Below are 25,592 nucleotides of genomic sequence, written 5' to 3' on the forward strand. Positions count from 1 at the left end.
GAATTGATAAGTCCTGATTGTTCACAAAATTACAACATATACATAGTGATGTGTGTGGTCCTATGAGGACAACCATCAATTAGGGGTATCTCTATTTTGTACTCTAGGCACACTTGGGTGTATCCATTGAAAGCAAAGTCAGGTTTTTACATGCTGTAGACAGTTTGTCTCTATGGATGAAAATGTGTATGCATGTCTCATGCATATAAAGTTGGTGCCCTTCGTATACATAGAGGGGGGGGGAGGGCTATATGTCAAAGGATTTTTTGGGATAAGAAGCTCAGGGAAGGGTGTGAATGTGAAAGTTCAGATCATTGGTGAATTCAAGTCTCTCAACTCTAACTGGATTCGCTTTCCCAAGCAACTCTGGACTAGCCTAGCCAGTGCCGTGTTGGGACGCAAGAACTTCGACATTGAGATTTATATCGTCCATAAGTTAGTGAGACATCTCAACCATTTTCGTGAGGTCGAAGTGATGAACTTTGCGTGATGAACTTCGGGTGCCATTCAATCGCGGCACCGAACCAAAAGCAGATCCCTCTCCTCCATGTCACCTAACCCATTCCTAGGGTCAACAAGAGCTACTACCATTATCTTATATCAAGGTGTCAAGGTAGATACACCAAAGGCAGATCCCTCTCCTCCATGTCACCTAACCCATTCCTAGGGTCAACAAGAGCTACTACCATTATCTTATATCAAGGTTTCAAGGTAGATACACCAAAAGGTCATACATTCAAGATATGAAGCAATGGTGTCCAAATCTACAACTTGGACGGGCGCCCGTAGTGGTCCGATGGAATACTTATGGTGATTTCCGATTTAAGAGCGTACGGTAGTAAGTTAGGATGAAGTCCCAAGTGATGTACTTCATGGATATATTATGAGAGTGCCCGACCGACCACAGTTTAAGTGTGTGAACACTTATGGCCATGTATATAAGTGAACATCTCTCATAATACAAAGAACTCTCCCATTCTGCAATAGAGTCTTGCTCTTGCTAATCTCAATCTACGCATTACCCATTGCCCATTGTCTTTATTAATGGTTTTCCATGAAAAAGATGTGGTTTTGATGGAGATTTGTGTGTGATTTTGTGAGAAATAGCTCTCTTTTTTTATTTTTTGAAAGGATAAAATTTTGGCTTAAATGTGTTGTTTTGTTAGTTTTAATCTAGTTTTTAGTGTTTTTTAATATTGCACATAGAGTGTGTTAGGTCCATTTTGCATGCATTGTAATTTTGTGATTTTTAGCTCTCTTTAGAGTTAAACATAGAGCTAAAATCATTAATTTTTGTTTGATTTGTGTGCATTAGAGTGTTAGCAAGTATTAGGAGTAGCTTAATCATTTAAAAAAATTCTCAAAAACATTAAAAAATAATTGAAATCGACTAGGAGTGTTAGCAAGTATTAGGAGTAGCTTAATCATTTAAAAAAATTCTCAAAAACATTAAAAAAATAATTGAAATCGACTAGTCTTCCTTAATTGACTGGTTTTTGTGAGTGATTAATCCAGTCCAAAAGATTAAAAAAACTAGAAAATGTGTTTTTTGGGATTAAAATTGATCATGTAAGAGGTCCAAATTAGTGTTTTTGAGTGTTTTGAGAATATCTAGATGCATCAAAACACCTAATTACATCAATTTCTTCATCAATTGGAGAAAATTTTCTCTTTTTGCTTTATTTTGCATAAAGACAAGAGACTAAAATCAAGAGTTCAATTAGTCTCTAGTTATGGAATAATTTACACATTATTTGAGGCACATAGCTTAGCAATTTCATGTCCTATCCAATGATGTACTCAATGGTGTGAATTAATTAGTGATGTGGTTAATTAGAGCTCTTACATAGGTCAAAAGGGAGAAAGATTAGTGGAACGATTAATCTTTGATTAATTTTTAAGTACCTTTTTTCATAACTTATTAAGGCTAATGAGCATTGAATATGAAAAAATGCCAATGAGTTGTCAATTTGTCCATTTTGGGAGTCATTCATGAAAGGTGTAAGGGGGTGTCATAAAAGTATTGAAGGCATCAAAGGCAACGGGCTGGGGCTGTTCGAAAGCTGCAAGTGTGGCCGCCTTGGGCACGAGAAGCTCACTGGTAATTCTGTAGAAAGAGGCGACTGAAGTTGAGTGAGAAGGACTGGAGCGAAGGTGGTAGCCACCTGGTATGAGGGCTGGGGGTGATATTGCAGAGGAAAGGCTTCAAAGACAAAGGTGGTCGCCATGTAACTCAAGGGAAGGTCTCTGGGGTAACGTTGGCTGCAGATGGACTATCGAGACAAGCTTGAAGTGTAGAAGTAACAACCTTGTGAGAGGGCAGAGTTGGTGCTGGAAGTCGCCACAAAGCTGGAAACGCCAAGTGATCGAACCAAGGAGGAGGCGAGCGAAGGAGCCGCCTTGTGAGCCTGGTGAAGTTGTTGCAGAGGCCAGCGTTGGTGAAGCTTGTGTGTGGGAGAGCTGGCGAGAGAAAGGCAGAGCCATAGGTTGGCGAGTGAAGACAGCAGGTCAAAGATTTGAAGCTGATAAGTGTGGGACAGTTGCGTGGAAAGGAGACCAGGTCCAGAGAAGGTCGTGCTCAAGTGGCTCTACTGACAAAGCAAGCAAAACTGCTGGTTTTCTACTAGAGGCAGCTACCTTGTTTCGAGACTTCTGGTGTGAAATCAAGAGCAAGCTTTGGGCAGTGTGTGTGTGAGTTTGTTTGCTGTGAGTGTGTGATAAAGGAGAGTGCGAGGGAGAGCGGGTTGAAGTTTGTCAATTAATAAAATCTATGGTGATGGATCATCCCTTGTAGATGGTCAAACAGGGTTTGTGTTGATGATATGTGAATGGCTTAGCCTTGCTGACAGATAAAAGGCTTTTATAATAAGATATGTGAGCTGTTGAATTGCCTTTCTTTGGGTATCTCTGGGTAGTAGAGAGAGAGAGAGAGATTTTTTCTTTCCAGCTAGAGAAGCTGGTGGTGCCCCTTATGCTTGTGAGTGTTCTGAAGGTGGTGAGTCGGCGAGCTATAGTGGCCTTCTTTTGTTCTTGAGCTGCCTCACAGCGGCACTTCAGGAAAGAGATTCGCTTGAGAGTGACATAGCCTCAACAGAAGGTACACAAAGTTAATTCACTCAATGCATATGATAGGTACTTCTCGAATAGCATTAATTATATATTCATATAAAAGCGCATTTAATTTGCAGGAGGTAGCACAGGCTCGTGTGCAGTCAGGGCACACCTCTCGGCTTGGCTGGATGGGCTCTAGTGGCTTTCGAGCACTCTTTGTAAGTGCACAAATTTTTTGTTCGACTATCTATGGCTATTTGTATATACATATATATATATATATATATATATATATATATATATATATATATATATATATATATATATATATATATATATATATATATGTATCCATGTATCTATGATCTCATATGTATTCAATTCACTTCTTACTTATATATATGCAATGTTTAAATGACAGAGAAAGGATTATGGTCGAGCACCATCTGCAGACGAGATACGGAGAGCCACAATTTACCGCTACAGAGCGCTACAGAAGGAGATGCCGACACCCGATGCTTTTGTAAGTAATTCTATACCAATCAAAATCTGCATGTGTTATATGTTATGTGGTTTTTTTTATACACAAATAGCTAATAGACATTTTTAATTGCAGGAGCAACATGGTGAGAACGACATGGACGAGGTTGCTCGACAGGTAGCAGCAGGGTTATCATCGCAACCACCCAAGAATGTACAAGAGGAGGACTCTTCCTCCGATGACTCCGATTAATGATAGAGCCATTTAGTGCTAAGTTTGTGGACATAATTTTTTGATACATATAGTCGCTCATTCAGAATGATGGCGCTCTTTCATTAACATTTTCTTTATGTATGTGTGTTTTTGGCCATGATGCACATGTGTTACATCTATCAAGAGTTTCTTGAAGTGTCTACCTCCCAAATCTACAGATTTAAATGTTAATTGATTGCAAAATTTAATTTATACTTACCGTAATCGATGTCGGCCATTGCTTTTTCAAAAGTCGATGTATGTCGATTCTTGGGTCTTTTGTCGTACACGAAAGCGCGTGTGTATGTGTGTGTGTGTGAGAGAGAGAGAGAGAAAGAGAGATTTTTTATGATGTTTGTATACGTACGATGTGTGTGTGATAAAGAGGCAAGTGTGTATGAGAGAGAGAGAGAGAGAGAGAGAGAGAGAGAGAGAGACCAATGTTTATGTGAAGTGTGTGTGTGTGTGAGAGAGAGAGAGAGGGAGAAAGAGAGAGAGAGAGAGGGAGAAAGAGAGAGAGAGAGAGAGAGAGACTAATGTTTATGTGAAGTGTGTGTGTGTGTGAGAGAGAGAGAGAGAGGGAGAAAGAGAGAGAGAATGTGTGTGCAAGAGACACAAGTGGAGATAATGTGTATGAGAGAGAGAGAGAGAGAGAATGCGCATCGGCTAAAAAAAAACGTTCAGAACAAAGGTCTTTTAAGCGACCCCAACGGCTAAAAAAAATAATACAAATAGGGTCGCTTATGCCACCTTCGTAAGGTCGTTTATGCCACCCAAACAGGGTCGTTTATGCCACCCAAAATAGGGTCGTTTATGCCACCTTCGTAGGGTCGTTTATGCCACTCAAAAAAGGTCGCTTATGCCACCCAAACTTAGGTGTTTATGCCACTCAATTTGCATCGTTTATGCCACCTAACAACGTGGTTTATGCCACCCTCGAAACGTCGTTTATGCCACCCAAACGCGATGCATATGCCACCCTAAAAACGTGGTTTATGCCACCCAAAAAGCGTCGTTTATGCATCGCAAAAACGTCGCTATAGAGGTCGTTTAAACGAAAGCGACCTTTGGAACGACTTCTGTAGCGACCCCCGTAAGGGTCGCTACAGGCTTCTACTCTTGTAGTGAAATATTTTGGATCAAATTGAAGTTTTGGATTTTAAACAAGCAATTGTGTAGCCACTTCTCTCCACAATCTTGGCCTAAGCTTTAAGAACTCTGCGAGTGGAATGGTACACGTAACTGGTGCCGACATTAAAGCTTGTAAACTCCCTATGTCTCGTTCCTGATGAGGTTGTCGTGTCATTGATGGTACTTGCATGATTTGGCTATGTGCTTCGTACAGTCCTAAATATGAGGGCAGTGTCTTGCAAGTGAGCTTGTTGCTCCGAGCTGAGACAACAGTCTGAGCATCATCTGGTAGAGATAAAGCATCAAATTCTTGAACCCTTTGATTCGAGAATTCTACTATAGAAAACGGTGGTGACTTGTCAGAAGATGCTAGATCCTCAACTTGTTTTTGCACCGCTTCCCACATCTCCCTTGGTACTGCTTCCTGTATTTCAGGAATTTCATCTCCAAAATCCACGGTAGTCAATGGTTTTGACTCGTTTGCATTGGTTTGCGGTAAATCATCTCCTTCAGGCATTTCTGGAAAATGTAGAGATACAACTTCACTTCCCTTTTCCATGCTTGGCGTGGCTTCTGGTATCGTCTCTAAGTTAGGCTTCAGAGAAGCAGGTCCTCTTGCGTACATAGGTGGTGTGCCGTCTATTAGAGTCTAAGTATCCCCCCTAATCAACTCTTTGTAGGATATGGTCCTGGTGGATAACCTTGAGTCTTGGTTGGCTGAGATCCTATAAGCATCAAAGAGCTTGGGTCTCCATTAAAGTCATGAACTAGGCTTGGTCCGGTTGGGTTCTCAAAGTAGGGTTCGACAAGAGGATGCTCCACTTCAATGTAGCATGGTTGAGAGCTAACCATCTCCATTCCTAATTCAGGATTCTCATATTCCACATATCTAAAGGAAGCTGTGCCAGGTGGAGGAGGTTGAGCTCCTCGCACCGGCCGTGCTTGCTCTTGAGCAACTAAGGTTCTCTCATGGTTCACAACTTGCTGCCTAGGTGCAGAGTTGTTTGCTTGTTCCCTTTGTATCCTTGCAATGTGATTGCAGTCCGAAGTCACATGTGTGTAGTTCCATTTACAAAGCTGGCACCACTTCTTTGTTGGTTGATTACCAATGGTGAGAAGGTTGGGCACTGCTCGGTTTTATGGCTACCTCCACATCCTCCACAGACGTAAGGGCCTGTAGGTACAGTTTGCATGTATGATGGTTAGGGGGGTCGGTAGGAAGGTCTGTAGTATTGCCCCATCTTTTTCAATACTATCTCGGCAATCTGATCTGGATTAACTAATGGCACACTAGAGTCAGAGCCCTTCCCAAAGCTACGTTTATCATCCGGATGACTATCTTGGTTTCCCATGCCAGTCATGTCAAAGTTGTCATCGTAATCCATGGCATCCATGCAACACTCATTGAAGATGACATGCTTCTTTGCGTACAAGTGAGCGTGAAGCGTCTTGTTTCGTAAGCCTTCAGGAAGATAGAAATTAATCTTCCTTGGCTTGGCTTCTTATCGTCGGGGCATCGATTGATGTATTGCTTTAGCCTATTTACGTAATCTCGCGCACAGATTCTTGATCTTTTTGCTTAAAAGCGTAAATTTGAGCTACCACATTGTGCTTAATTCCCATTTTTGAAAACGTGAAAACGCAGCTATAAAGCTCTTTTCCAGCCCATCGAAAGATTGCTTTGCCTCAGGCTCTAAAGTCTGAAACCATGATAAAGACTTACTCTCTAGCGTCAAGCCAAATCCTTCGATTTGCGTATGCGTATCCGTGACTTGCTCCGCATGTATAGCTTGCTTAAAAGCTGCTATATGGTCATATGGGTCACCGGATCCGTCATACTTCTTGATAAGCTTTTGCAGCGCAGATGGTCTTACTTTTCTAGAATATTCATCATCATGTCTCCTATATGAGTCTCGGCCTCTAAATCTAGGCTCTTCAAATGTCAGTTCACTTGGTCTATGGGGTTCTCTTGGAGGTACATATCGACTTGCTCGCGTGGTCTTTCTTCTCCCCTAGATTCTCTAATAGCCCCGGGTCTCCTCGTAGGATCAATCGTTGGAAAGACTGGTCCTTTAGCAGTTGTTCGCATGGAAGGTGCTGGTCGAGCCACACTTGGGGTTCTAGCCCATGGTGGTGCTAGTGTTTCTCCTCGAAAGGCAGATTCATCTGGACGTGCTGTGTCTAAGGTAGACACCTCAGTGAAAAGGGGCCTTCCTTTCCATGTCATTCCCTAACCTCTGGCCATTCAAGGGTTCTAAAGTCGTTCCCCCATCTATCATGAACACGCTTAGTGAAACCTTCTAGATGCTCTACAGTTATTGTATGCGTGACTGGAAGCTCTAAGCTCGGGTGCTTAGTGGTTGCATAGTAGGTTTCTACCACATCCCTATACACCTCTTTAATTGGGTCGTCCTGATAGATTTTAACTACTGGAATTTCTCTTACTATGTCCCATGGGTTTTTCTTGGTCTCTTTTTCTTTTCCCGTTCTTTCTCTATCCTCCCAATTCCGATCAGAAAACAATTCTTCAAGTAAAGAAATGGGCGTACCAGGTCTGCGCGATGTTCCTGGCACATTTGGGTCCGATGGAAGCTCCTTTTTCTGCTTTGCTTGTGCGCTAGGTTGAAGTACACCTAAAGCATCCACTTGTTCAGGATTTTTGGTGACCTCGTAGCGTACTCCATTTCTACCCATGTACATATCGTCTTGGTAGTTTACCCATGGTGTTGGTTCAAACGCAGAATGAATGTCTGCAATTTTAACAACAAACCGGCTCATTGGATCTTTGTAGATCTCACCGCCATGCGCGTTTGTATACAAGAAATGGAGTCTCATGTTGTCAATCAACTCCCCATCTGGGATTTCAAATGGATTAATAGAATCTGCCATACCAATGGGTGTAGACGGTCTATTCATGCCAAATGACTCGTTTATGTCCATTGAAATATCACTCTCGGTTCTTGAGAGGCTCTCTGTTTGAGACTCCGAAGATGTCTCGAGAATGCTTTCCAAGTTGCCAACAACCGATTGAGTGCCGCTCCCTTGAGTGGTTACCCTAGATGGTGCACTAGTGTTACGTCCCCCTAGTATTGTTCCCGAGCGTAGATGCATACGCTATTTTTAGTTCGTAGCAGTGTCCAGTTTTTTTGATTTTTTTTTTGATTTATATATATATATATATATTATAAACCCTACCTAACCATTAAATACAACTAACATGAATATGTGAGTAGATACATATTTTATTTTATTTTATTTTATTTATTTAATATTATTTTTTTAATAATTACATAAAAATACGAATTACATAAAATATTTGAGTAGATATATATTTTATTTTATTTTTATTTATTTTTTATTAATATTTTTTAATAATTACATAAAAATACGAATAATGCTAAAAATACTAATTATGCAGATTACACTAATTATGTAAAAAATTACAAAAATTTAAAAAAATACAGAATATGCAGAAAATGTGGACTCCAAAGAAAACACCTGATTTATAGCTTTTTAAAAAAATTATTTTTATTGTTTTATTATTATTTTTAACTTTTTACTATTTATGTTTTTAAAAAATGCAAAAAACATGAAAATTGGTATGCAAATTAAAAATTAACGTGCTTAAAAAAATAATTAAAAATAAAATAAAAATAAAAAATAAAATACTAACCTTATCCTCGCCTGTGAATCGTGCGCCGGCACCTTATCTTCGCCTTCGCCTTCGCCTCCTGCAGTGAGTCAGCTTCGCCGCCTTCGCCGCTGTGCTGCGGGTGAGCTGACGCCACCTTCTCCTCCTTGCTCTCAGCTGCGTTCGCCTCCTCGGCCTCACCTTCTCTGCTGAAGCCCGTCGCCTTCTCTTTCTCCTCCTGGCCCTCAGCCTCACCTTCGCCGGCCTTCACCTTTGGTCACCGGCCTCACCTTCGCCGGCCACTCCTATGATCACTCCTCCTCGGCAGAAGCTACTGTAGGTGGGGGAAGCGCTTCCCCGCTCAGCTGCCGCCTTCGCCGCCAACTGCTGGCCACCACTTCACCTTCGCCGCCTTAGCTGCAGTCACCTTAGCTGTAGCCGCCGCCTCCTGATCAACACGAGTGGGGGGTATCTAGCCAGACGCCTCCAGTGCGCCAGTGCGCCTTTATCCTCGCCTTCGGCTCCAGCACTCTTTTCAGCGCAGACACGACGCAGCTCATCCACGGCCTCTCCAGCGCCGACGCTTGCAAATGGTACTTCCAATACTTCGTAGGACACGCCCGTGCCCAGTTTACCACAGACGAGGTCGACTCGTTGGACGCTTCCGACAGCTACCTCGACTTCTTCGCTACAGCCGCCTTCTCCTCTCTGCTGCGGCCTCCTTGAAGCAGCAACAAGAGTCGACCATGCTTTTTCCCCTTAGATCTAGCATATATATATAATATATTCACTAGTTGAGGGGTGTATGTTGAACTTGCAGCAGCTGCTGCTGATGATCATATGAGCTCAAGCTGCATTTTCTAAGTATCTAACATGCGTTACTACTCAATGTTTAGAATGTAATGGCTACCAAGGATCCTCAACCAACCATAGGTCTCCTCCCCGGCAGCGGCGCCAATGGAAAGACGGTTGTCTCCCTACGTATGCAATATAGGCAAGTAGACTACACTCCTAGCTCACCAATGGAATGATAAACACTCCTTTCATCGCTTGGGGATTCAACCCGGTTAGGTGCATGGAAGCTTATCCCTTTCGGGAGAGAATACTATGAACACCACTACCTTGACATAGACTTTACATACAAGCTCAATCTTGCCATAGCTCATTCACTCATCAACCCACTCATTCATGCATCCAATACAAGAAGAAGAAAGCTAAGCTAATGCATACACAAGCTCAAAGCATACTTCATTCTCAAGCACTCCCTAGCATGCACACAAACCTTGAAGCTTAATGGAAATAAACATGCATTCTCATTCACTACTCAAGCAATGCCTTGCCCATGGATAAGCTACAAGCTATGGAGAAGCTTAAGCTTGAATCCACTGCCACACAAAGCCTAATAGAGAATCCACAAGCATCAACAAAGAAGCATGCACACTAGAGAATAGAGATGAGAAGAGAGAAAAACATCATCTCATTGCAATTAGAAGAGCATTGCTCATACAATAGTGTAGATGGAGAGAGAGAAGAGCTTGCACCTCTATGAACAAGAAGGAGAGCTAGTCTCAAGAGAGCTCAAGCATGAGTTTAGCCCAATGTGTCCATAGGCTCTCAAATGAGCCACTATTTATACTAAAACTCCTCAAACTCCCAAAACTTCCCATGTGGGATTATTCTCAAGCCCACTCCCACACTCACCTACAACTTGGAACTCTTTACAAGAGCCCTAAATAAGAATGTCAAGTCTCTTGTTTTCCTGCTTCCATCTTTGTGTTGCATCCTTGCATTGATCACCACTCATCACGCAACAATAAGCTTCTCTATCCAGAACCCAAGAAGCGTCATGCCATAAGCGACATGCCATAAGCGTCATGCATAAGCATCATGCCATAAGCGTGCACTCATAAGCATCATGCATAAGCGTCATGCCATAAGCGTCAATGCATAAGCATCATGCCATAAGCGTCATGCATAAGCGTCATCTCGGGGGGGTCACTCGTATAAATATGTAAGTATCACGTGGGTTCAACAGAAGGACATTTTAAATATTTAAAACTTACAGAAATATATTTACAGAGGAGATTTACTTATTGTATTTTAAAAAAAATTTACAGATTTGAATAGGAAAGGATACATTATATTCACTAAAAAATTCACAGATAAGGGACTTTTTAAATAGGCCTTGAACGCACGTGATATAGAGGATTTACATATAGTGACCCCCCCGAGAGCGTCATTCCCCTCACATGATCAAGTTTGTAGGATTCAATTATGTAGATTTAAAAACCTTTTTGTTTATCTTCTCGTTGTCTCTTATTCTACTCCCTCTCTCTGTAGATGTCGTGGCTCATGTAGCCATGCACGTCTTGAGAGTGGGAACACGTGGCAATTCATATGTAATTATGACATTAATTTTGTATGCTACGCGTTTATGTCATAAGTTTTTAAGATAATTAAGTATGAGTTTGTTTTGCATTTTTTGTTTAGGAATATGGCAGGCAGAGATCCATGGGATATTCCCACACCCACGCAAGGGGCTCCCACACAAGCACTTACCGATGAGAAGTATGCTAGATATCTAGCATACTCTCAGCGCTTCGCGGCCTATGGGCCATCTAGTGCGGGGCCTTCGAATCTCCCATCACCTCTTCCATCAAATCCCCCATCTCACTTTACATCACCCCACCGTGCACTCATTGTTACACCACCACGCCCTTCGCCTCTTAGTAGGCAAACTTCCCGACGATCAGATAGATCTGGAGGAGGGGGTGGTGGGGGTTGTTGTGGAGGGGAAGCCACTAATGCTTCATCCCCGCAACGTCCTCGATCCTCTCCCATTGGATATGATCTTCTCCTTGGTTGACTTATGATGATGAAGAGGAGTTTTTATATGCCTATAATCAAAAAAATAAAGATCTTTATCACCATGTTAATAATTTAACCATTTTCTTACATTAGCATGCTAAGGGCTTGCGATACTATGAGTAAGATATCCTTAATTATCTACTATTTATTCTTGTCTAGGGAATCTCATGACGATGACAAAGTCTTCTTGGGATACACATAATTCTGAAACAAAATAATTTACATTAGTGGATGTGTGTGTCCAAGTGGTTCATAGAGGTGAAAATTCTAGAATACATTCACTCAAGAAAGGAGACCTAATTTTTTAATTAATTAATTAAATGTTTAATTCATGAATTAGATAGGAAGATTCTCTTTTTCCAAAAATTGTAAAGTTGGATGGTTGATATTTTTCAATAAAAAAATAAGAGGGGGGGGGGGGGTTAGTTGAAAAAAAAAACCATTTCATTTCTCTCTCTCTCTTCGTGTCAAGGGGACTCTTTCTACCAGCACATTTCTCTCTCTCACTGTCTGAGATCGCGGGCCAACAGCAGCATCCTCTCTCTCTCTGTCGCCATTGCGCAGGCAGTAGAAGCGCAGGTACAACAAATTCTCTCTCTCTCTTTTTATTGACAAGGGGAAGGGGGCATTGGGCATGATGCCTCCTTTGCATAGGAAGGGGAGTGCTGGGCAGGGGGATTGCAGAAGGTTTGTTTCCCCTTGCGAGGGGCCAATCCATCACACCCTCGTGTGCAGCTTACTCTCTCTCTCTCTCTCTCTCTCTCTCTCTACTGCAGTGTGTGCCGCACGACCCAGAGAGAGAGAGAGAGAGAGTGCAAGTGCCACAGTCCCTGCCATCCAATCTCGTCATGGATTTAATTAGCTGCAGGAGGCGGGCAGCAGCATGCCGTCAGAGGCAGAGGCGCACAGAGAGAGAGAGAGAGAGAGAGAGAGAGAGAGAGAGAGAGAGAGAGAGCCGGCTGCAGAGAGAGAGAGAAAGAGAGAGAGAGAGAGAGAGAGTCTGCCGAGTCACTGCCGACACACATCCTGCTGTTTGGGCAAGGCAAGGTATTGCAATTTGCAAGGCAAGGAGTGGCGTGGCGTGAGGGGAATGACAGAGCAGAAGATGGTGGGCCCCATGTCCATTTTTGATAAGTGTGCTGCTCTTTCAGAGGAAAATCCGCCCTGACCTGCATGTTTTATAAGTGCGGTGCTGTTTCACAGGTGCTGGCGATGACAGAGAGAGAGAGGAGTTACACGTGTTGGAGAGAGAGAGAGAGAGAGAGAATGTTGACGCGAGAGAGAGAGAGAGAGGGGGGGATAATAAATATATATATGTATTATATATAGTGCTAAAAAACTCCAAAAAATGATAAACATATATTTACTTTAAGTTTATATATATATATTATATATATAGACCCTTCTCTTTTGGTTCTTTGGGTGAGGGTTTGTTGGGTGGTTCAAGCGAGGTTGGTGGTGCAAAAAGTAGTGTCCTTGACACTTCTTGTGTGGCACTTGTGGTTGGTGTTCTAGTACACTTTTTCAGGAGTTTTTTTGTGAGACTATTTTTTTAAAAACGTCAAAGAAAGCCTCCGACGGTTTCTTGCAAACGAACTATCTGTCTGGCATGTTTCATCGTCACCAGTCCACCACCGTCCCAACCACTGTAGGTGAGCTCTCTCTCTCTCTCTCTCTCTCTCTCTGCTCGTCTGTCTGCCTTTCATCGTCACCACCCTCCCAACCACTGTAGCTGAGCTCTCTCTCTATGGACTCTCTCTCTCTCTCTCTCTGTGTAGGAAGGTTGGGCCTTGAGGAACATTGGTGGGGAGAATATGCAACAGGGCAGTGGTGTGGAGATGTTGCAACAGGAAACTGTGCACCAGCAGTAGCCTCCTCATAACACTCAGCATGGATGGCAGCCCACGAATGCAAGTATCAGCTATTTGGGAGAGGAAATTCTGCACCAACAACAGCCTCAACATATTTCTCACATTGTATATCAGCCCATGAGTGCAGGTTTGAGTGGCTTGGAAGAGGGAACTGTGCCCCAGGGGCATTATCTACACAATTTTCAGGTTCAAATGCAGCCCACAACCGTGGAATCAGCAATTGGACACCACCAGCAGCCTTCAAACAACTGCCACATTGGATGGCAACCCATGATTGTTGAAGAGGGTTCTGTGCAACATCAGCAAGCTTATTGTTGTTTGCCAGGGGAAATTGGATCCCAGCAGCAGCGTCCACACAATTTCCACATTGGATGGCAGCCCATGGTTGTGGCTGAGGGTTCTGCGCACCATCAGCAAGCCTCAAATACAATTCAGGGGTCTGAGTTCTCTGAGGAGCGTGTAGAGTACAATAATCTAGGGCTACCCCCTCATGGCCAAAGTGAGTACTCGATCACGATTCGCCAGGAAGCGACACATAGGATGCGACAATATTGGGCAATGATGAAGCAAAAGAGCCGTCAAAGGAAAAGAGAGCGTAACGCATCAAGCTTGTCAACGGCGGAAGATATGAATACGGTTTGCACAACAATGGTGAAGTGCTGGCAAGAAGCTACAAAAGGCATGAATTGCGAAGCAAAGAAAGCCACCTTTCGGCTGCTTCTAGAGCAGCCAGCTATTCGACGATTGCACCATGGATCTGAGAGGTCTATACTCTCTAACATTCAAGGCACAGTCACAAAAGTCAAAGCATCATTGTCTGAAGAGGAGCTTAAGCTTAAAAGAGCTTTATGCATGAAGTTGGTAAATAGCGAAGGGGTTCCGTCAAGGTCTATAAGCAATTCCGAGATGGCAAGGTTCACAGGGTTGCATCGGCGAAATTTTGTAGCAGCCAATTCACGATTAAAACAGGATGAGGCTGGATCATTTCCATTGCAATTATGCCGGCGTAATAAGCCTCAAAGTCGTTGCATCACACAGGAGATAAAAGACATTGTTTTTGCCTTCTGGCAAACAGAGACACGAGTGTCACCAAACAAAAAGGATGTGTGCCGAAAACGAGTGGGTAGAAAAGCTCACATAAAGCATCCAGTACATTTGCTTGACAAGTCACAGGTATTCTTTTAAAAGTTCTTCAATTATATTGTTCTCTTGCATGCAATAGTTCGGGTAGCATGCAGTGTTATAGGCAGTTTCAAAACTTCCAGAGCAAAGGCAATGGGCTAAACTGCTTCACTTAAAGAAGCTTATAAGTAGTACTAAATCAAGTGTGATGTTGTTTGTCCTAGAGGTGTGTATGCTTCAAAAGGTACTCCTTTGGTACTTTTGGGGCAGAAAAGTATGGAAAAACATGCATAGAGCCAAGACTCGATAGGCTTGGTACTCCTGTACCATTGGTCTTGTACATAGATCACCTGGACTAACCATAAATAGGTCTTGGTAAAAGTACTAGGATAAAGACGTGGGTGTCTTGAGATTACTGTTTTGCCATGTAAGGTACTCGCAAGGTAGCAATGTATGATCTCAGGTGGAAATAAGGTACGTGGAAGGATTCAAAGTACTTTCACTCTAGGTAGAAGCCTGCATTTGAAAGAACAAGTACTCCACGCTACCTCAAGTGCTTATAGGTACCTCAGGCTTTAGTAACATTGCGTGCACTAACTACATGTGGTACAAGTAGAACTACAATGACAAAGGGATTGGTGCTAAAAAACCAGAAATGTATAGGTACTTTTAAGGTACTCTTGTAGCACCAATGTATACTTCAAGATAGTTGGTACTTTTAAGGTACTCTTGTAGCACCAATGTATACCTATTTGGTTGCATAAGTACTTAGAACCAAATAGGTACTTAGAACCACCAATATATACTCATAGGTACTTAGAACCACCAATTGAGTGAAAGTGCTTAGACTAGGTACTTCAATACTACCAATCTTCTAGCTAAATGTACCTTAGACTACCTACATGTAGGTGCTAGTAATACTACCATGTGAAAGGGATCGGTGCTCAAAAAACACCAATGCAAACTCATAAGTACTATTAAGGTACTCCTGGACCTTTAATGTATACTCAAAGGTATTTTAAAACCACCATTGTAATCATATAGGTACTTTACAATGACCAACATAAGTTACAATGACTTTAACCTTGACAGTACGAAGGTTTTTTTTATGAGTTTCAATTTTCCTTGCACAGGTGAAACTTTATAGGAGATTCCAAATGCAATATTCACACATCAAGATCTCTCTTAGATGTTTTGAGGGATTGAAACCTTGGTTTGTTCGCAAGCTGAAGGATCGGTACACATGCTGTTGTATTGCTCACATCCAAATGATATACCTCAAGGAAGCATTCAACCACATGAGACAAAGCAAGACAGGGGTGCACGGTGAACTGTGTGGTTGCATGTGTGTTGTATGCTTGACAAAAGAGATACCAGGAAAGTGTGGAGCTGCTACATGCACGCACACTAGTATCAACACATTGGCTGAGATGGTGTTATGTCCGAAGCCTGATGAGTCTGCCTTTCATAAGCTTTCTTGCTTGAAGGGAGAATGTCATCAATGTGGATCGCAGCGGTTAATGCTCTGTCCAAGAGAAAAATTTGAAAATTCAATCCAAATTTCAGTAAAGGTGTTTGAAGATGTTGCCTCAACCCATCAAGAAGGCAAGAAGCACAAGGATCTCCTGGTCAAGCAGATGGGATGTAAGGATTTTACGTCCTTCCTAGAAACGCATCTTACCACCTACATCAAACACAATTTTATTGCCAGGTGGCAATCTCAACAGTTCAAAGACTGCATTCAAAGGTTTCCCAGAGATGTGGTGGTCTCGGTTATCGACTTTGCTGAGAATTACTCTTTTAAGGAGCAAAATGAAATCCAAATCAATGCATTGGTACTCTTCACAGGACACAATCTTGGTGCACATCAATTATGTTCGGGACGAGGCCGACAGAGTGTTAAAGTACATACATTTTTACATTTCTGATGATAAAGAGCACGACACGACGTTTGTGCAGCATTGCCTGCAAGTGCATAGTGTGTGGCTACAAGAGCAAGGATTCAACTTTTTGAAGCGGCATTGGGTCTGGTCAGATGGATGCGCTGCTCAATTCAAGGCAGCTAGACCATTTTTCTTTGTGTCAAGGTATGCTCACTTCTGATAACTCTAAAACATGCTTTCAAGTATTTTGTTCTTGCCCAGCCATTGAGATGTGTGATTGAAACAGGTACTACTCGTTGACCAAGATTGAGATGCTATGGAGTTTCTTTGCATCAGGCCATGGCAAAGGAGAGCATGATGGGGCCGGCGCAATTGTCAAAAGGGCTCTGACACATGAGCAATTGAAGCCTGATGGATGGCACATGAAGTGTGCCAAGGATGTGGTCAGCTTCTTGAAGCACAAATTTCATGTGATGAGTCAGCCCAATCAGGGGTGAATCGAATTTCCTGGGAGGTCAAAGCAGCTGAAGTGCCCAGGGAGAGGAAATGGAATTGCAAGCGAGTGGAAGGCTCACGCTCTTTGCATTGTGTGAATGGACACTCCATGAATGACAAGTGCGCGCTTCGCTATCACCATCGAACCCATGGATGGCAATGATGAAGAAGGTGATCAGTCAAGTGACGACGAAGGATTAGATTTGCCTGTGTATGGTGGACACCATGATGCAATTTGTGAGGCTCTATGGGTAGGTGATACCTTTGCCACGAATGCCAATGAAGACGGAGCAGACTTCTACCTTTTGAGGTGCTCAAAGGAGAAATACAAAACAGCACGAGCACTACGAGATGCTTGGGACAATTGCATTTGTGCAAATTCTTATTTGGTTGAGGGCTACTACTATGAGCTAGTTGAGGGTATGGAGGATGTTTATTATGTACCTCGTGGCAACCCAAAAGTGCTATTGGCATCACACTTGGTTTGATCCATCAAGATACCCTTAGAACCCTTGCATGGCAATCCACATCAGTTCAAATTGTCTCCAGAGGTTTATGAAAATGTTTACAATAGCATCCCAATGGCGTTGTAGGTCACAGAGCCAATCTTTGCATCTTCTGAGGCTAATATACAGCTTTTTTGCTTCAACTGTTGTTTGTCATACAGCTTTGTATCATTTGACTGGTTTTTCTCGCCCTTCCTTATGGTTTTTCCCTGCACAGGACAGGCAAATTTGACTCAAGACCATCGTAGTCATCTAATGTACATGTGGATTCTCTGACTTGGAAAGAAGGTGCTAATTTGATGTTATTGCTAATTTGATGTTATTGTGGGCTGTTGTATAAAGCTGAAGCCAGAGTACTTCACAGAGAAATTGCTGACGGAATAGAAATGGTGCTTTTTGTTGTGATGAGCCTGATGCAGGCAGCAGGAAGTAAAGAAACGGATGCATTGGTGATGGTAGGTTCCAAGCGGAGCTCCTCAGGAAGTGTTTCACCTTCTCTAAACATGAAGGGCAATGAGAGAGTCTTGACACTGATACGCAGCATAGATGTCAGTAAAACCTCTGCTGAACAGAAGCAAGTGGCCAACAATATTACTTCTGCCATAAGGGAACTCCAGAGAAGACCTGACTTTGACCTGAACGAGATGCTCAGTGGGGGTGAAGAGGGGGCTGTCCGTGTATGTTCTGAGCCTAATATACAACTTATTTGCTTCAATTATTCTTTGTCATACTTGAGTCTGCCAAAAGCACCTAATTCCAAATCTAGCTTATAGACACTTCAACACATTATATTCACAACCAAGCAAAACACACAAAATTCTTTCATCTTGAAAATTAGGCATGTACATGGCTTTATAGATAGTAATAGCTTACAAAAATGGAGCAATAATGACAGTTATACGAGGGGTTGGTACAAAGCTTGGCTTCCAAGAATTAATTTACATAAGATTTTTACAAATGCTCCTCACATGACAATGGAGCTATTCTAGTGCCTGAAGAGCATTGGCCCAAGTTGTGGCCCTCTCCGATATCTCTCATAACTAGCCTCGCTGGAGTGCAGTTGCCACAAACTTGTCATCTGAGGTGGAGTCCGCATTCTTGAAGCTGAGAGCACAGGCTGGCTGATCTATAGCATCACGCCAGCTGGTGAGAACCTCCTTCAAGTCCGTGGACAAGAAATCACTCCGACAGTCCTCTATGCCGGGCACAACGATGTACGAACCAGGAGGATTAAAATGGCATTTATACGTATTATTGTCAACCAATAACACGTTTGCCACATCATATCGCTCCACCACCGCAAGGAAATTTTGCAGACACTTGAAGAAGACTGGTTTTCCGCCTACCATGCAGAATGTGCCTACATCACAAAGCTGCTGACCGGCCCACCCACAAAAGTAGTCGGAGATGCCCGCAAAACCTTTGTGGACCACTCTGTCCACTCTTTCCACCATTGCTGAACTCCATATATATACATTTGCCCAGCTCACAGCCCAGGCAAAGAATGCTTGCACGTCCTTTGGAACAAATAAGAACCTGAAAACGACAACACTTCGGTGGGCATGCACAAATCATACATATACAAACATGCACAAATCATTCATATACAAAACAACACTTAAAAAAGGCTCAGTTAACCTGTCCCTTGACTCCATGATCTTATCAAATTCTATGGCATCTAAATCAGGAATTGTAGATTTCTGCGAGGTGTGCCACGGAGCACAGAGGACACCGTTGCGATCAAAAATTAATGCTGGACGTGAAGGGAGGTCAAACGGCAGCGATGTGATGGCCGGAGGGCAATATGGCGGTGGTTGTCTGATGATTAGTATTTCCTCGATTGGCAATTTGAGAGTCCCTTTTTCTTTTGGTATTTCTGTAAAAATACACGGTTTAGGGTTGAAAACGGACAAACTAAAAACTTTCTAACCAAAATTACAAGAGCGACCATTGAAAGAAAAAGGAAAGTCGAAAGAAATGGAGGCCGACAAATTTTTTGTGTTTTTATTCAAAAATCAAAAAATCAAGAATCACTAATTCTTGTCATTACAAGAGATTGAACAAAGTCACAATTTCTTGCATACACGAGGCTTTGAGGGGTGCAAAACAATACAAGGATGTCGAAGGGGAGTACTTTTTTTGGGGGTCTTCTTCATAGGAGATGGTGATTTGGGCACTTCCTTGCTCGTCGCTTTTGCATCCCCGCCTGAAACAAAAACCCAGCATACTGAGCGTGACATGAGCAACATAAACGACTACTTGAAGGATATGTGTCGACTAGTTTTCCTCTACATGCTAAGATAAATTCCTTAACAATCAATGAGTAAAGGTCTCACCATCCCTCTCGTCCTTAGCCTCGTGCTCTAGGCAACTAAAGCATATCTCTCTTACTCTCCGTGTTTAGCAAAACAGAGGGACTCCCGGCTGGGTGGCCAGCATAGGGTCTCTCTCTCCCTCTCTCAACTCTCCTGGACCATATAGCTTACATGTTTCCACATACAGCTTGCATGCTACATCAAGCGTACACACACCATATGCAAAGCCATAAACTCGTGCAGTACACCCAATGAAGTATGACTAAGTACAACTCTTCATTCATGCATGTACACACATCACCAAGAACATAAGAGGATAAATATGTGTGCTCATACCCTTGACATCTCGGAGTGTCCAGCTGCAAAATTGCCTCTAACACATCATTCATGAGGTCAAATTCAAATCCAAGCACATATTCCCATTGCCCAAGCCATAAGGAAGCCAGCCATGCTCTCAAATTATCAAAAACATGAAGTTTCTTGAAACACGTGTGTTTCATGAAAATGCATCATACTGACAAATTGACTTCATGAGCTTGTTCCACATCATGTCTACATGCTTGGAAGCATCTCACATCATCTCTTGCCATCATAAATTCATCAGAATTGGCCAAATAATCAACTTCAGAGTCTTGCACCCAAAATTTGCTGTATCTTGCATATTGCACCTCACATTTTGCAAACAAGCACATATCTTACATGAGCAATACATACCCAAGCCATCTATGCCAAGAAGCTGCAAAAACAAGCATGTCCCATTAAACACGCGTGTTTCATGAGACACGCGTGTTTCATGCCAAAATGTCAAAATTCACCTGTGAAGCTATAGCCTTGTTGGGGATGGTCTGTACATTGCATATATGCATGGAATCATCACCTGAACTAATGCCACAGCTAGAAATAAGGCTATAATTCAATTCAGAGTCCGCACGAGAACGCTAAATGCTGACATTTAAATAACAACTAACGCAACAGGATTAGAAATGAAACTAGATACCAAGTGCATGCACATGCTCTATCTAGTCTAATCTAGATCTCTTGGAATTTTGCTTAACAGGAAGCATCTCCACAGCAGCCCCACAAGAAAGAAAAGAGCGACTCCGCAGAAGAAAGCAAAATAGATGGATCCAGCAGCTACGGAGCCATACAAGACTTTGGATGTGAAGATCATGGACGTGAGTTATGTGGATCAAGCAGTCTTGGAAGCCGCAGAAACTTGTATCTTCAAAGGAACATTTTATGACAAAGAGCAGAGGAAGGTGGGCATGGTAATCCTTCCAGACACCTTTTTCATGCTCCACCAAGCTCCCGGATGCAAGGAAGTCTTTGAGATGGTTGGATTAGATGGATACTTCAAGTTGGATCCGTGGGGGATTGACACACAGTGAGCTTACGAGCTCATGACCACCATCAACGAGGATGGGGTGGCTACTTTGACGACCAACAGGGAAGGAGAGGAGGTACAAGTACAGATTTCAGAAGAGGTGATAAGTGAAGCCCTCCAGCTACCCTCCTCCAGCAGAGCGATAAAACTGCCACATCAGCTCTCAGAAGTTGACAAAAAGGTTACATTTTTGGTGATCCCTGGGAAGAAAGAGACTTTCAATGATCTCATCCACAAGGAGATCAACTTGCCCCTACGGCTCTATTCGCAGCATTTTGTTATGGGCAAGCCACAGAAATATACACAGCCATGCAAGAGGGTAGCAAGGTTTATGACGAAAGCATGGGCACAAAACCAAACCATGCCAGGAGATTACAGCAGGAACATCTGCATGGAGCTGATTGCTCACAAAGAGAGCAAAGGTATGAAAGAAAAGCCTTACTTGGCAAATGGCCATTTGTTGACAAGGATTGCATATTAGGCTCTAGGCATGATTGGAGAGCTCCCTCCACCCATCTCACAAGATGAGGCATCGAACACGCTGGGACCCATAAAGGCCAAGCCGATTAGCATGATAGTGCTTCCTAGAGAGAAGAGCAAGAGGACTTTATTCAGAGGCAGAAGAAAGCCAGTAAGAAAGCAAGCTTCACAAGAAGAAAGGGATGAGCAAATAGAAGAAGAACCCAACTACCCTCCAGTGTCTGAGGCATTTAGGAGGATGGAAGCCCACAAGGTTTATGAAGCCATGAAGAAGGTTAAAGATGAAGCTGCAAAAGGCTTGACCTACAAGAGAGGAGAAAGGATGGTGAACCCCGAGCACCAAACAAAGCAAAAGGAGGATCCTAAGGCCACGGCGGCTCGAGAGGAGAGAATGGAGGCCATGCAGGCCCAAGTAGAACTAGAAAATAAGGGCAAGGCCTTGGTGGAAGAGCACTTAAAGGAAGAAGAGGAGAAGAGAGGGTCAAAGAGGAAGGCAGAGGTATACACAGAGAAAATACAAGCCGTAGAAGAGGAGGTGGCAAGATTTGCAAAGATCTTGAAAGAGGATGAGCCCCAAAAATAAAGTCCAAGTTCAACCTCTGAAGAGGCACATGCATTCACAAAGAGCCTCCTTCAAACCCCTCCCTCATATATAACACCACAAAGGGAGGTAGTGGCAGAAAAAGAAGCCATACAAGAGCTCCAAAGAATGGCTGAGCAAGAAGCTACACAAGAACCTCAAACGGAGATGGTTGTGGAGCAAGAGGCTATGCAAGAGCCACAAGAAGTTGTAGACAAACAAGAGGTTGTGTGTGTGTATATATATATATATATATATATATATATATATATATATGTATGTATGTATGTATGTATGTATGTATGTATGTATGTGTGTGTGTGTGTGTGTGCATTTTCAGTTCCCCTGGCGGTGTTAGAACCCTGGCGTTCATATTTTCTCCACTCAAAGGGTGTTACCTCAGTGGGAGATGTCATCCATCCTGATGGCTCCCCTCTTTCTTTTCCACAGGCTGCTGCACATTATGGCTTGGGACCTCACTATCGTCGTCTTTGGCGTGATATAATTCAGATGCTTCAGCCTTTTTTGCCGATTCCACTGTTGGAAATTCGAGATCGCCTACAGGATTGGACTATCTCCTCTTCTGATTCTTCATGCCATCCCTTGAGGCTATCTGATATTACAGTTGCTGGTCTGTATAAACATTTGTTGCCATTGCCTGGGGTTTCTGAACGGGCAAATCTCTTCTGGCATATGCATCGGTCGTCTTTGTGGTGGAAAAGACGATTGCGATCTCTTTGGCATTCGAAGCTTCCTCATTTTCTGGAACTGTCCTTCTTCTCGTCAGTTTTTTCTTCCTATCATCCAACTTCTGCGGGCTAGATTTCCAAATATGAAATTTGGAAAGTTTTTCTGGCTATTTGGTCTTCATTTGCCCAGACCAGAATTCCCTCTTTTCTTCTCATGGGTGCGCTACTGGGCTTTATGGACACTATGGAAAGTTCGCAACCATGGAGTTTTCGGTGATGCGGCTTTTTCTGCCTTTTCTTTCTTTCGGTACTCCCTGCATCAATCTTTCTTCGATTGCATGCAGGTTGACCAAATAGATCATGATGTATATTTGTCTTATATTGACATCTTCAGTTGATGTACTTTGAGACTATGTACTTTGGATAGTCATCTTGTAAATCTAATATACTTATGATTCCACAAAAAAAAAAAAGTGTGTGTGTGTGTGTGTGTGTGTGTGTGTGTGTATATATATATACTCATCTATTGCCTTACTGCTTCTGCTTGGCAAGCTAGTATTAGACAACATGCTTCGTACTCTCTCCTCAACAGTATGGTTCTTCTCCAGGTTTAGCCAAATCTATCTTTTTAGCATCTTCAGGACCATCATATGAGACACCTAGGGTCTCTGGTTTATCTCGGATAGGTTTTTGCAGAATTATCTTCCGGTCCTAGATAGTGAACTTCTTAAAGTTAGGAGGGACACTAATCGCATCCTCCTCACTGTCAGAATCATCATCTGAAGATGACCAAGCAGCCTTCAAAATCCTTTTCCTTTCTTGTACCAGCGCTTTTCTTTCAATCCTAGTTGGTTGAGAATTTGCAGAGCTCAGCAGGGAACCCGCTTTACTTCTTGCTTTCCTATTCTTTTTCTTCTTAGGATTTCCATTTTGCTCATGCACATTTTGAACTAGTTGGAAACCATATCTCCATTTCACATCTTCCTTGATGCAGTCATTGGCTCCTACGTAGTACAAAAACTCATTCTTGCCCTGAAATTCTGGGGGAATTTCTGGCGGTTTATAGTGATCTTTGTCTAGGTCTTGTTGTTCCTTTCGTTGTTGTTCTCTCTTTTCCTTAAGGGCTTGCTTTCGAAACTTCCTGTGACTCTTACAAAATTTGCGTTTAGGTCTGTCGCGAGGAAACTCTAAAGCAACTTCTTCTCTTCCTCTTCGAAGTAGTCTAACTTTTTCTAGCTCCTCTTCCGGGACTATAGAATTATCAGAGTCATACCCTCCTGAGCCGTTGAGGCCATCTTCTTTTTCATCGATCACAGCCGTGTCATAATGAGAAGGGGTTATGTCCTTGACGGAAACCATATCACCAAGATATAATTCTTCATTAGTCTCATAGAACTCCTCATGCAAGGGTTCATCCTCTCCCGTGGCTCTAATCATTCTTCATTAGTCTCATAGAACTCCTCATGCAAGGGTTCATCCTCTCCCGTGGCTCTAGAGTTCATTAGGCTTTCCGATGATGTCCTTCAGATCTTCAGAGGAAGCCGAGTCAAACTCCTCTGGGGAATGTGTTACATCCCTGTACTCGTGGTTTCTCAGATTGACTCTAGTTATAACTCCCTCATGCCTCAGGTACAAGTAGTTATAGCCCCAATCTTGGATCATTCGGAACTGTCGCATAAAAGGATGTCCCAAAATCACCTCGTAGTTGGCATTCTTCCCAAAGTCTACTATGGCCAAGGTATGCATATACTCTATGCCACAAGACTTAACCATAACATTTTCTAGCAAACCTATTGGGCGTTCCAGGCTTCCATCAGCTAACTGCAAACTCATCCTTGTTCTCCTTATAGTTGTTTACCCCAAGACTCCCAGATAGCCTTAGTGGCAATTCCCACACCTGCTCCACTATCAAGAACTGCAACCAAAGTTACCTTGTTGATTAACACAGGCAAGGTGATATTGCTCTCATCATCCTCACTTTCTTCCACTTGGTTTACTGGAACTGTTGTTTTAACGCTTTTTCGTGAAAGTCGTGTTCTGTTCTTGTATCAATGGCATCTTCAAGAGAAAACTTTTTGTCCCACAAGCCATGATTTGTCAGGCATTTGGCCACATGCTCCCACAACTCTGGTTTAATCTTCAAAAAAAGCTCAGTCAGTGGAAGTGTACACGTGACTGGAGCGGACATTAGCGCATGTAGATTTGCTGTGTCGCTCTCTTTTCGCTCAACACTCCACATCAAAGGCACTTTTAAGACTAAGACCATTGAATTTGGTTTATAGTCACCCAGATACGAAGGCATAGTTCTCAGGGTATGTTTACTAGGGAACGAGGATACAGAATCCTGGTCCCTTTCAAACGGTATAGCCATTTGGTCAGTAGGTGTTTTTCCTAAGAAATCTAGGTGTTTTTCCTAAGAAATCTACAACCGAGAAAGGTGGGGTTTTTGGAGAAGATGCTTCTTCATCTGCCTTCTACCTTACAGCCTCCCACATCTCCCTTGCAATCATTTCTTCAATCTCTGGGATTTCGTCCCCAAAATCTGCAGTCGTCAAAGACCGGTCCTTCATTATTTGTTCCCTAACTTCTGAGTTTGGTTGACCATTTGCATTTGTAGAAGAAACTGGTTGTTCACTTCCAAGTTCGAAACTAGAGGAAACTTCAGGGATTGTTTCGAGTGAGGTTTTAAGAGGACCATGTCCTCTTGCTACAGCCTTAGGCGGTCCTTCCAACAAAGCTGGCGTTTCTCTAATCATTTGCTGGTGTACAGCGAGATTAATTTTTTCAGCTTTCGGGTTTGGATACTCTTGCAACTTCTGTGGAATTTTTGTCAAGGCCGTGATGCGACTTTCA

General features: G+C 42.8%; 1 protein-coding gene and 1 long non-coding RNA gene across 5 annotated transcripts; one reads left to right on the forward strand and one right to left on the reverse strand.

Moving 5' to 3' along the window:
* Positions 1–11,858: 11,858 nt before the first annotated feature.
* On the forward strand, positions 11,859–17,847 carry LOC147614023 (uncharacterized). 2 transcript variants are annotated; one of them, XR_015263049.1, is made up of 4 exons: positions 11,859–11,993; positions 16,256–16,494; positions 16,577–17,579; positions 17,711–17,847. It is a non-coding gene; the product is annotated as an uncharacterized LOC147614023 (long non-coding RNA). The 2 variants fall into 2 exon arrangements; XR_015263050.1 differs by having other exon boundaries at positions 11,862–11,993; positions 16,367–16,494.
* A 224-nt stretch (positions 17,848–18,071) lies between these two features.
* On the reverse strand, positions 18,072–22,275 carry LOC147614024 (uncharacterized). 3 transcript variants are annotated; one of them, XM_086780569.1, is made up of 4 exons: positions 21,433–22,275; positions 19,426–19,497; positions 18,930–19,167; positions 18,072–18,827 (listed from the first exon to the last, which is right to left on the reverse strand). In XM_086780569.1, the coding sequence occupies exons 1-4, from the start codon at positions 21,521–21,523 to the stop codon at positions 18,332–18,334; spliced, it is 897 nt and encodes a 298-aa protein (XP_086636695.1). In that variant the 5' UTR covers positions 21,524–22,275; the 3' UTR covers positions 18,072–18,331. The 3 variants fall into 3 exon arrangements, 2 of the variants coding, with proteins under 2 accessions (XP_086636695.1, XP_086636697.1); XM_086780571.1 differs by having other exon boundaries at positions 19,628–22,275; XR_015263048.1 differs by lacking the exon at positions 18,930–19,167 and having other exon boundaries at positions 18,702–18,827; positions 19,628–22,275.
* Positions 22,276–25,592: the final 3,317 nt, after the last annotated feature.

Source organism: Cibotium barometz, chromosome 42 (genome assembly GCF_041138505.1).
Source record: "Cibotium barometz isolate CiBa-2024 chromosome 42, ASM4113850v1, whole genome shotgun sequence".
NCBI lineage: Eukaryota > Viridiplantae > Streptophyta > Polypodiopsida > Cyatheales > Cibotiaceae > Cibotium > Cibotium barometz.

Coding starts and splice junctions, on each gene's coding strand:
- LOC147614024 (XM_086780569.1), bottom strand. CDS start 21,523: ATGCCTCATCTTGTGAGATGGGTGGAGGGAGCTCTCCAATCATGCCTA. Junction 19,498..21,432: donor AACAAATGGCCATTTGCCAA/GTAAGGCTTTTC, acceptor TTTTTGTTTCAG/GCGGGGATGCAAAAGCGACG. Junction 19,168..19,425: donor GAAGAAGACCCCCAAAAAAA/GTACTCCCCTTC, acceptor GTATTTTTACAG/AAATACCAAAAGAAAAAGGG.